The following is a 12,366-nucleotide window of genomic DNA, read 5'->3' on the forward strand; positions in this document are numbered from 1 at the left end:
CATTTAATCGGTTAAAATCACGATTCAACCGATTGAATAGTTTTGTCAGTTATGCAACTGATTCAAAAAAATAATTTTAAAACAACTTTGCCAGCTAAGTGACAAACAACCGATTATTTCGAAACTTTAATCGGTTGTTTTTCCCTTTGCATAGAAAAACACTTTAATCTTTAAAAACAGATTGTAAAAAGCTTTGCCTAAGTATCAAAATTGATCTTACAACAATTCTAAACCCGAAACCAAAACCTAAACCTAAAACATCACACAGCTTCATGCTCCAAGAGGATTTGGCACATCAAAGCTTCCCATCTTCAACAGACCTATATTCTGAAAAGCAATTTTCAAAACCTTTAGAAAGCAGTTTCAATAGATAAGGATCCTGAACAAGATTGTTTAGTTGATCTTTAACACTTGTATATATTACTCAGTCAAAGATTACATATACTATGAATGTTAACCAAGATCAAAGTCTTGTCAAAATCTCGAAAACCAGAATATGATTTAACCCAACAACAGTTAAAACAACAAATTCAATTTTAAAACAACAGATTCATTTTATCACAGATTACTAGATTTTTAGATTTCAAGCAGTGATCAAGAAGAGATAAAGGCACACACAGTGTTATACTGGTTCACTCAACAAGAGCTACATCCAGTCTCACTTTATACAAAGATGGATTTCACTAATGCAAAAGAATCTTTACAAACACTTATTGGTTCTTGAACCCTCGAGGAACAAGATTACAAGCTGAAAAAATCTATTTCAGCAACATACACACCTCTAGAAACACTATCAAGAGGCACAAATATAATCACTATTAAATAAGAAAAATATAGGAAGGAAAACACCTAGACTGCAGATACAAAAAGTTCGAAACAAAACCCTCACAAATGCAGCACAAGACTGAACCTTGAATCTTTAACCAAAAGTCATCAGCACAAGAGAACTTGAAGTTTTTAAGAAGTCATCAGTAAATTTCAAACTCTCACTAAAAGCACTTGAAAACTGTATGAAAATCGTGATTGCAAGGTGTGTCTTGACCTGAGATCAACCCCTCCTTTTATAGGTTTCATATCAAAACAGTCAAGAACTGTTATAAAAATAACAGATTGAAGTTCAAAAGAACATATATTTTTGAAAAATACACATGGTGATAACATAACCACTTTCAGATTAGTTGCTAACGGTAACTGTGAGCAAAACTGAATTTGGAATCAAAACTGAATATTTGAAAAAACTTAATAGCTTTGCACTAGTAAAAAAAAAAAACAATTGTTTTGTCAAGCAATAGATTGATTTTTCTGCACTAAACTAGTTTTTGAAAAAACTTGAAACAAACTTTGAAAATAAACCCTTCTCCTTTAAATCCTAAAAGGCCCCTTGAAAACAATTCTTCTTCAAAATCCCCCCACGACACATCCTAAGAACCCGACACAATTATTTCAAAGGTCTATGAATCGTACAAACCCAAAGTGCTTGCATCCAGCCTCCTTTATATAAAAACTTCGCTCACTCAGCCCATCTTTGGAAGAACTTAAACATATCAAGTTGGCTAAAACCAAAAGGAAAATTTGAGAAAAAGAGAGTAGTTTTACGGTTCATCATGCAGTTTTTTCCCTTCACTTAATGTTCACCTTAATAATTATGAAATTGAGTGACTGAGTATGTTTTACTTGGTATGTCATGATTTTCTTCTTCTCAATTGATTCTAGAGGAAGATATATAAAATAATTTAAAATAAAATAATTTAAGTTTAATACATTTAAATGTTGTATATTTATGAAATTCTCTATTGAAAAAAAAAGAGAAGGTAAAGGGTTATTTTCGAGTGGTCACAAAATTACTATTGTGATAATGTCTTTGTTAATGGCAATTTTTTACAGTGTGAATTTTAAACATTTAAATTACTGTATTGCACCATAATGCAATTAAAGAGTCACAGGAGAGAACCTTACCTTTGCTTTTTTATTCGTTTGAAGAAATAAATATAGGTTTAAATTTCATATTTCTATTTTAATTTTTAAGTTCCAATGATCAAATAAGTGTGCTCATTAAGAATATTAAGAAATGTGAGACACACAGGCAGAGAGATACTTTTCGATATCCTAACATATTACTTAATATTTTTTATTATTAATTTATTTTAATTATTTGAACATTTTATAATTTTAGAAGTTAATAAAACAGATTTTTAATTTTAAAATTTTATTTTATTTGTTCTCACTTAATTGACAAAAGGATGGAGAGATTAGTAAGTAAATTTTATTTTATTATTACCTAATTAGCAAGAAAGTAGAGAAATTGATACGTTAATATTTTATTTTATTTTATTTATGGTCACTTAACTCGCAGGAGAGTGAAGAAATTGATTGTCTTATTTAAAAAAGTTATGTTTGAATATAGAACAATTTTTAATTTTTCTCTCTCTTATTTTACAACTCTTTTTTTCAAATCTCTTAAAACCCAATAACATATTTCTCATACATACAAATACACATGAATTTACATTGAAATAAATATATCTATATATATAATAATAGTAAAAATAAAAACTAGATGTAGAACGGCCTATGTTATGTTCGCGCTAATATTATTAAAAATATATATAAGTTGATAGTTAGAATAATTATAATTTTTTACATTTTCTGTGTATAGAATTATATAATAATTGCAGAACGTCATACAGTCATTCGCCTCAATAATACCCATGACATTTATGGTGTTTAGAGGAAAATGAAGATATAAAATTTTCAATAACTTCCAACTAATTCTTTCTCCGGACATTATTACAATCGAAGGATCTTTATATATTATTATTTCATTGTTATATAATTATTTTATTGAAAAAATCAGTTATTAAATAAATATATTTAATGAATGAATAATTTTTGGTGTAACAAAATCAATTTTCATTGAATTTTAATTATACAGATTTCATGGTGATTTGACAAAGTATCTCAACCACAATTATATTCTCAATATTTTTTTTTTGTGCTCCAACCTTATATAACAATACTATTTACCGAGTGCAAGACACATACGACAAAGAAATTCAAAACAGATAATAGCTGCAACCTATTATGCTTCTAAAGGGACTAGAGCATGACAATAAAACCACCACACCAAAGCAGCAATATTTTCATCCCCAGAGCATTGAAACATCTCCAATTAAGACCAGCTTTAGAATTACCAAAGGGACATACTTTTAGGAACAGCTTCCAACTAGTGAGCTTCAATAACAACCATAGTTCTTTACTTCCTCTTCAGGGATTGTAAGGTTTCTGATCTGCTAAGTGCTAGAATCTGCATTTGAACAAGTAGGGGATGACTTCCGCAGCATTACCAATATGTGGCACCTCACACAAACCATTGCAAACATCTCCTTGTGATAGCCACGATTGAGATCCACCTAAAGTTCAAGAATCATCCAATTTACACTTACTTGGTTCATTCAACAGATCATGCTCACCAAAAGTGCTCCTGGTGGGACCATATATATTGCAGTAATTGTAATTATATTTGGAAATAAGAGCCATGTTTAGAACACTTTTTCTTTTTAATATATGTATCGTTTTAGTTACATTTTTGTAGAAAGTTTTCTTTGTATTTGTTTCAATAATGAGAGTGGTGGAGCCCAACTTAATTATTATTTTGAAAAGAACATTTATAAACATTTATGGTCTTTAATGGCTATTGATGAAGATATAAATTTCCAGGTGTTAGTTCCAACTAATTGTTTGTCTGTACAATACAATTGAAAATAACATCTTGATGTTAGTGGTGATTGATGAACAGAGATAGGGAGTGCTCCTTTACGTGGTTCGAAGAAGTGATTGGCCTATATAAAGCAACTTCTGCTATAATCAGTGCCAACAATTTATCTTATTTTGGAAATGTTCGTTAACTCTTAAATATGTCATGAGTCTCAGCAGTTTTATAGTGTAGTTCCTTCATAATTAAAACTCTTTAATCTATTATATTCTCTTTAGTATATCAAGAGTTCAGTGGTCGGTTTAAAAAGGGAAAAAATGTGGGTTCTATGTCTTGCAACATTGTTTTTTATAGGAATAACTCATTGGGTTTATAGATGGAGAAACCCTAGTTGCAATGGAAAACTCCCACCTGGTTCAATGGGTTTGCCCCTTCTTGGTGAATCCCTTAAGTTCTTCACCCCCTACACTTCTTCTGATATTCATCCATTCATAAAGCAGAAAGTGGAGAGGTATAATATATGCAAGCTTCTCGTTTTTCATGAGTTTTTCATGAGAATGTATTACTTAATATTTGTGCTCCTTGGTTTCTTTTCTTTTCAGGTATGGACCAATCTTCAAGACAGGCTTTGCTGGACGACCGACTGTGGTGTCCACTGACCAGAAATTTAATAACTTAATATTCCAACAAGAAGGAGAAATGTTCCAGAGCTGGTACCCAGATACACTAAACAAGATTTTTGGGAGACAAAATTTATCTTCCCTGCATGGTTCTGTGTTCAAGTACGTTAAGAACATGGTGCTCCATATGTTTGGTCCTGAAGGCCTCAAAAGGATGCTCTCAGAGGTGGAACAGAAAGCGTGCACAACATTGCAGCAGTGGTCATGTCAGGATACTCTTGAGTTATGCGATGCAACAAAAAGGGTCAAATTATAGAACTCATAATTAACTTTCTTTATTTTCATTTAGAAGCCTTTTCCTTTGATTTCCTGATTCGTCCTTCATTTCCAGATGATATTTGAGTTGACTGCAAAAAAACTTCTCAGTTGTGATTCGAAAGAGACTTTAGAGAGTTTAATGGACAACTTTAATTCATTTATGGAAGGACTCATCTCGCTCCCTCTCAACATTCCAGGAACAGCTTATCACAAATGCTTGCAGGCAACTCCATTATCCACTCCAACACTAGTCATTTATGACTATTCTAACTTGCTTCACGCAATTATGTTATCCTATATACACTGATTTTCTTTGATGTTTAGCTTATATTTAGGTAGTATATGATATTGACATGTGTCCGTGCATGTGGGTTTTTTTGACCATGGTTATTTTATTTTTTTTTACTAAAATGGGATCCATTTAAAAAAAATTACAAATTTAGGCAAGTCGTGCCTAATTGGGATGACTTCATATGCAGAAGTCGTCCCAATTAGGCACGACTTCTGTCATGTCATACTAAAGTCGTGTCAACTTGGTACGACTTCTGCCCATTCATACTGAAGTCGTGCCAAGTTGGCACGACTTCTGCCATGTCATACTTGGCACGACTTCTGCCACGTCATAATTTTTTTATTTTATTTTTAATTTTATTGTTTATATATTGGGTAGTAAGTTATGTAATGTTAAAAATTAATTTCTTCTCATCATTACGTGTTCTGTAAAATCATTGCTTCTCGAACTATTTATTTTACAAATTCACAACAGTAATTCTCTATTTATTTTCCAAATATAATAATTTTTCATTTATCTATTTATTTCCAAATTCAATAACAATTTTCTTCATTTTTTAATTAATCAAATAACCAAGTTATTGTATTACATTACTGTCAAACATGATCCACGATTATCCAATTTTTTGTTCCTTATAAAACTAACACTCTTAGAAAATTATGTATCAAATTAATTTTTAACATTACATAACTTACTATCCAATATATAAACAATAAAATTTTAAAAAAAATATGACGTGGCAGAAGTCGTGCACGACTTCTGTATGACAAGGTAGACTTCAATATGACGGGGCAGAAGTCGTGCCTAATTGGAATGATTTCTGCACATGAAGTTGTGCCGAATTGACACGACTTGCCTAAATTTGTAATTCTTTTTAAACGGACCCCATTTTGATGAAAAAAAAAAATAACCCCATCATGGTCAAAAAAACCTGTATGTGGAGTATTAATTCATTCAATAAAATTTATGAATATTTAAATAGGGTAACTTTGATTTGGTGGTTTAGATAGCCACATTTGCCTACTCAGTCCGATGTTTTGAGAATTAAAAATTAAAGAGAATGAAAGTGAAGGTGTCATTTTTGACAGGGTAGGAAAAGGGCAATGAAGACACTGAAGAGCATGCTGAAGGAAAGAAGGGAAAAGCCTAGGAAAGAAGTAAGCGATTTCTTTGATTATGTAGTGGAAGAACTTTCAAAAGAGGGAACACCACTCAATGAAGAGATGGCTTTGGACCTCATGTTTACGCTACTCTTTGCAAGCTTTGAAACCACTTCTTTGGCTCTCACATATGCCATTAAAGCACTATCTGACAATCCCTCAGTGCTGAAGAAATTACAAGTACGTTAAATATATGCTTTCTTATTATAAGTCATGGACAATTTTTAATTATTGCTTTGGGCATATGGCTTTGCAGGAAGAACATGAAGGCATCCTAAAAGGTCGTGAAGATCCAAACTCTGGACTTACATGGGAAGAGTACAAATCAATGACATTTACATTTCATGTGCTTCAATCCTCAACAAAACATTTTCCATATATTTTAACTGAGTTTTTTTTTAAATAAAAGGATATTAAGGGTATCCCAACCCGTTCACAGATAAAAGATGCCCATAAAAAAGCCTAATAACTTCTGCACAAAAAAAACTCTTGGCCTAATAAGTTCACGGTATATCTAAAACTGTTAAAACATGTAACATACCAACACAAAACCAGTTCATGCACTTAACCCTTTCCCCATCACTGTATAAAAACCTTGCAACACATAGGTTCTTCCAGCACAAAACAGAAAATCAAAACCTCCACAAACAGGGTCATCCAAGCAGCAGGACATAAAACTGTTTTCCTAAATTCTGGCAACTTAAACTGTGACAGTGCCATTATCTGCCAGAGGAGCTTCTGCTGTACCGTTGCTTGTACCAAAAACCAGGCAAACTAACCACTTATGATATACAACTTCTAAAAACAGACATAGAAACGGTACAGCAGTGTCAATTTAATCAGGATTAGAAGACATTACCATCAGCACCTTTTAATCCCCTTACCAATCTATTGCAAACCTGCCATGTTACCTATAACTTTTGATACATTGCTCCGGATTCATAAGCCAATCTGAAAACGATTACATGAATGATTGTACCCTGTGTTTCAGCCATAGACATGCTCTAAGTTGAGCTAAAAGAAAGATTTCTTCAGCATCAGGTTTTCCTTGCTTAAAAATGATTGTGTTCCTTTGTTCCCATATGACCCTCACAACCAATGTTGTCAAACTCGTAACTCGTAGGTGGATCGGAGAGGGAAAAAAATTCGTAACTCGGAGATCGTAACTCAACTCGAAAGAGTTACTATTCGAGTTACTATACATAAGATAATTAAAAATAGATTCATAATTCATGAAATGGTTCAAATACATAACATAATTAAAAGTAGATTCAAGATAATGTTTAATACAAATGAATTATAGATCATTCATATTAATCATAGAATAAGAAAAATGTGTTGAAGATGAAAATAGTTGTAATTTTTTAAATTGGCCCAAAAAAAACCTAATTTTGAGTAAGCTGTTATTTTTATTTAGGTTTTCACCTGTACAAAACACAACACATTCCATATATAAATTTTAATTAGGTTTTATTAAGTTTTATTAGGTTAAAATTGAAATGGACCTTTGGTCTAAAGTTATGTCTCTTAAGTAAGTTGTGGTTTTTATTTAGGGTTTCAGCCGCACACCACACAGCACATTCCATATTTAAATTTTGAATTAGGTTTTATTAGGTTAAAATTGAAATGGACCTTTGGCCTAAAGTTATCTCTCTTAAAAATTAGGTTTAGGTATGTGTGATGACTTTTTACGGCAAGTGCACCGCGTTTGTCAGAAGGACGGATATCGATCCCACAAAGAACAATGAATTATCGAGTACAATATTCGCTAAATATAACAACAGAACAATAAAAAAGAGTTTGAAGTGATTATGTTGGCACTGATCAATAAGAAAACAAACAAAGAATTAGTTGCTTCAATTGGAAAAATTGGGATTAAGTTTCATCTCTCTCACTCTCATGTATTTTGATTAGCATGTTAATATTAAGTTCTTTAATTGAAATTGATGCCCGTATAAAAATCATTTATATCGATTCCTCGCATATAAAATCCTTAAGAATGTTCCCTAACTATCGATCCCTCGCATACTTATAAGAACAACTTAGAACGAAGCTCAGACGTTTAATAGCAATTAACATTTCAAGTCTATTCCTAGCACTCAAATATGTTAGTATTGTTGTTTAGGTTCGAACCCTAAAAATACCTCCCGGTCAGATTTAAGATTCTCAATTTGTCACGGAGAATTAAAAGTAAAACAACAATACCAATAATCAATCAAGAACTGAATATTAATATATAAAATATCACCTAAATACATAAGAGTTTGAGCAGATTACTCCCAATCCCAAAGGGTAGAATTAGCCACGCATACTTCTAGCACCTTCCATTCTCCCAATTGGGTTACAATTCACTCTATGGTGTTTTCTTCTAAATTTGGCACCCTAAGGTTGAGCCTCTAGCCCTCTATTTATCCTAGTTTTCTAGGGTTAGGTTGTTTATTGTGTCGCGCTAATGGGCTAAATGATAAAACATAAAAAAGGCCCAATCTTTCTTTGCATCTTTTCCATTCTGGGACCTTCTATCTTTATCTTTTTAGCTCAAATCATTCATCTTTAATCCAAATCTCCAATCTTCCTTAGAAATCTGCAATTAACACCAAATTTGGGAATAAAATACTCTTATTCAAATAAAGATCATAAAAAATGTAAAAAGGTATAAATTCATAAATTAGGGATTATTTTATATGTAAATTAGCAATAAATCCTCATAAGTGCCTATATTTTAATATGAAATATTACTGAAATTAGACACTTATCAATGTGCCGGCATCTTCTTCCTTATGGGCGGCCCCGTCGCAGCTCCTCCTTTCTTATGCGCGGCGCCACCGCCACAGCTCCTTCTTCTTCCTGCTTCGTCGACATCATAGCGTGCGTTCTCGGCGACGCGCGAAGGCGACGTTCGCGGCGGTACGCGAAGGCAGCGACGAGCACAAGCAGCGCATTAGGGCTTTTTTTGGGCCCGTGTCATGGATCGCGGAGGTCCATGGATCGCCTGATCTAACCCCTGGATCGTCGGATCACTCCGATCCAATGAGAATCCGATCCAGCCACCGATCCAACACGTTTTCTGCTTAAAAGATCGTAAGGTCGCTATTTTTACGATATAACTCGCGATCTTAACAACACTGCTCACAACTACTATCCATATGCCCTTCCATAGCAGATTCTGCTTGGCACTCATATGTCCCAGATAAAAAATTTCAAAGTGAGACTCCAAATTCTTTTTTTAGACGAGCAGGATACCTATCCATCTATAACACATTGTCCACACCCTTTGCGCGACTGGACACTCTAAGAACATGTGTTGAGTCGTCTCCTCCAAACCTTGGCACATCTCACACCTCACCGAATTAACCTGCACCCCATGCCTAATCAAACCACACCTAGTTGGTAATTTTATTCAACAGAATCCTCCATGCAGTGTATTGTATATTAGGGAAAGCTTTTGCTCACCTAAACATATTGAAAAGATCATGGCTCTCTCCTGAGTTTCGGGCTACTTGAAACTCATATGTTGATCTCATAGTGAACTCCCCTGAACTTTCCCCGCTCCAGATCTTTCTATCCTGGAAACTCCTATTAAAAGAATACATAGAGATTTTACTAACCATTTCTTCCTCCTGGACAGCTTCCCAGGCGAACCTGACTCTCCTCCACCTTAACTGCCAATTCCATGTTGAATCCTCCCAAACACCTACTTCTCTCATTGTCCTCCCATGATCCAGAGAAAGAGCAAAAAGCCTAGGATACAACAAACAAAGATTATGGCTGCCACCGAGCCAATTGTCCTCCCAGAATCTAACTTTATCCCCGAATCCAACTTTCCAGAGTAAAGCTTCTTGGAACCAACTTACTTCTTCTCCTTCACCACGTATATTGGAGAGATCTCTCCACCACCAGGACTGGAATTTCATTTGTACTTGGCTACAGTTTGTATCCACACCATATTTCGGTTCCAAGATGTCTTTCCATTTTCCTTGTTCATTTGCTTACTAGTAGTCATTTCCATTTTGCCAAAAGAGCATTATTAAACAACCTGATGTCTTTAATTCTCATTCCACCTTCCTCCCTGGATTTGCATACGGTCTCCCAGCTAACCCACGAAATAGCTATTTTTTCCCTTCCCCACTCCCAAAGGAACCTCTTCTGTATACTAATGATTCTATTATAAATCGATATCGGGGCTTTAAAGAGAGATAAGTAGAAGAGTGGAATGGCAGTTACAACCGGCTTTATAAGACTTACTCTTCCCGCAAACGACAAGAACCTCCCTTTCCATCACTAAGCTTATTGCTTAACTTACTTAGGACTGGCTCCTAAAACTACTTCTTTCTTGGATTACCTCCCACTTCCACCCCCAAATATTTAAAAGGTACCCTCATCAAGGAGCAATGCAAGGACTTTGCGTAGCGTTCAAGATTTGTTCTATCCATATTCAATCTAGCTAACTTGGATTTATGGAAGTTGATTTTCAGCCCAGAAGCAATCTCGTAACACCTAAGAATTGCTTTGATTGTGTGCACATTGTGAAGAGAATCTTCACATAGAAAAAGGGTATCATCCGCAAATTGTAGAAAACAGGTCTCAACCGCTTTTCTTCCTACCTTCACCCCTTTAAGCAAGTTCACCTTGGTTGCCTACCTTACTAATCCAGCCAACCCTTCAGCTACTATGAGGAAAAGGAAAGGAGCTAAAGGGTCTCCCTGCCTAAGTCCTCTTGAAGGTTTAAATTCTGACGTGGGACTTCCATTAACCAAAACAGAAATCGTTGCCGACTCCAAGCATCCTTTAATCCACATGATCCACTTCTGATGGAACCCCAATCTACGCATCATATAGTATAAGAATTCTCACCTTACTGAGTCGTACGCCTTCTCGTAGTCCACCTTCAGACACATACCACTCTTCCCATACCTCCGTAACTCCTCAACTACCTCATTGTCCACAAGAACATTATCAAGCATTCCTCTATCTTTTAGAAAAGCTGGTTGACTGGTATCAATAACCTCTGAGATGACATTCTTAATCCCCCCAGATAACACCTTTGTTATAATTTTATAAATAGCACCTACAAGAGATATGGGGCGATATTGATCAAGGTTTACATAATCTCTTACTTTAGGTACTAAGGTTATAAAAGACGCATTACAACCATTTCGGATGCTTCCGGTGTTCTGAAACCATCTCACAGCCTCAACTAAATCATGCTTAAGAGTGCCCCAACTGTTTTTTATGAAAGTAAAGTTGAATCCATCCGAGCCTGGACTTTTTTATCCTTCACACTGCCAAACCGCTTCCTTTATTTCCTCCTCCGTGAAACTAGTGATCATATTAGAGCTAGCCTCCGTTGATAGAGATTTAAAGTCCACCTGATCCAACCTAACCCCAAAATCATACGTCGCCTTAAATCTATCTTCGAACATCTTTTTGGCTTCCATGCGTACAACTTCAAGATCCTCACACCATTGATTTCCTACCATAACGCCCTTAACCTCATTTCTAAGCCTTCTCCATCTAAGGATAGAGTGGAAATATTTAGTATTGGAGTCCCCGAACTTAAACCATTTCACTCTAGCCTTTTGTCTACAAAGAGATTCGATCTTTTTATCGATCATCCTCAACTGACTGACAAGCTCATACCTTCTCAACTTATCTGGTTCCTCAAGATCATTATTGGTGTCACAAATATCAAGTTCCTCTATTTCCTTAAGAATCCTTGTCTTATTTGTTTCTAGGCACCCAAACACCTCCTTATTCCACACTCTAAGATCGGCCTTCAGAATCTTTAACTTATCTTTAAGGTTGGACACGTTGTTTCCATGTACCCGGTACTGACTCCATTTGTTCTGCACTAACTCCTTGAACCCAGGCTCCGTATTCAATACATCAATGGTTCTGAATGGTTTTGGGCCCCAATCCTTAAGAAGGGACTTGACCACCATCGCATAATGGTCTGATACCATCCTAGGTTGAATATATTGTTTACATAAGGGCCAAAATTGGATCCATTCATCAGAGACCAGCACTCTGTCTATTCTGCTTTTAGTTGAACCGTCTGCTTTGAACCAAGTGTATTTCTTGCCAACTATAGGTAATTCCACCAAGAAATTCCTCTCAATGAAGCTATTGAACCCGCTGATTTTCTTCTTCTGATTTCCTTTTATACTAGTACCCTTTATTTCATCTGCGTGTCTGACAACATTAAAATCACCACAAAGACACCACACTCTATTTGGCTGGCTATCTTTAACAATCGTCATCTCT

General features: G+C 34.9%; 1 protein-coding gene across 1 annotated transcript; it reads left to right on the forward strand.

The window, feature by feature from the left end:
• Positions 1-3,872: 3,872 nt before the first annotated feature.
• On the forward strand, positions 3,873-6,523 carry LOC137835016 (cytochrome P450 87A3). The gene is made up of 5 exons (XM_068643306.2): positions 3,873-4,223; positions 4,315-4,636; positions 4,724-4,873; positions 6,031-6,282; positions 6,359-6,523. Exons 1-5 carry the CDS (start codon positions 4,030-4,032, stop codon positions 6,506-6,508), a joined length of 1,068 nt encoding a protein of 355 aa, XP_068499407.2. The 5' UTR covers positions 3,873-4,029; the 3' UTR covers positions 6,509-6,523.
• The last annotated feature ends 5,843 nt before the right edge of the window (positions 6,524-12,366 follow it).

Source organism: Phaseolus vulgaris, chromosome 5, assembly GCF_051622355.1.
Source record: "Phaseolus vulgaris cultivar YP4 chromosome 5, ASM5162235v1, whole genome shotgun sequence".
Taxonomy (NCBI): Eukaryota; Viridiplantae; Streptophyta; class Magnoliopsida; order Fabales; family Fabaceae; genus Phaseolus; species Phaseolus vulgaris.

Bases quoted from the DNA above. Each gene is read 5' to 3' on its own strand.
- LOC137835016 (XM_068643306.2), top strand. From the start codon at position 4,030: ATGTGGGTTCTATGTCTTGCAACATTGTTTTTTATAGGAATAACTCAT. The intron at 4,874-6,030 runs GCAACTCCATTA...CATTTTTGACAG, and splicing joins CTTATCACAAATGCTTGCAG to GGTAGGAAAAGGGCAATGAA. The intron at 6,283-6,358 runs GTACGTTAAATA...ATGGCTTTGCAG, and splicing joins CAGTGCTGAAGAAATTACAA to GAAGAACATGAAGGCATCCT.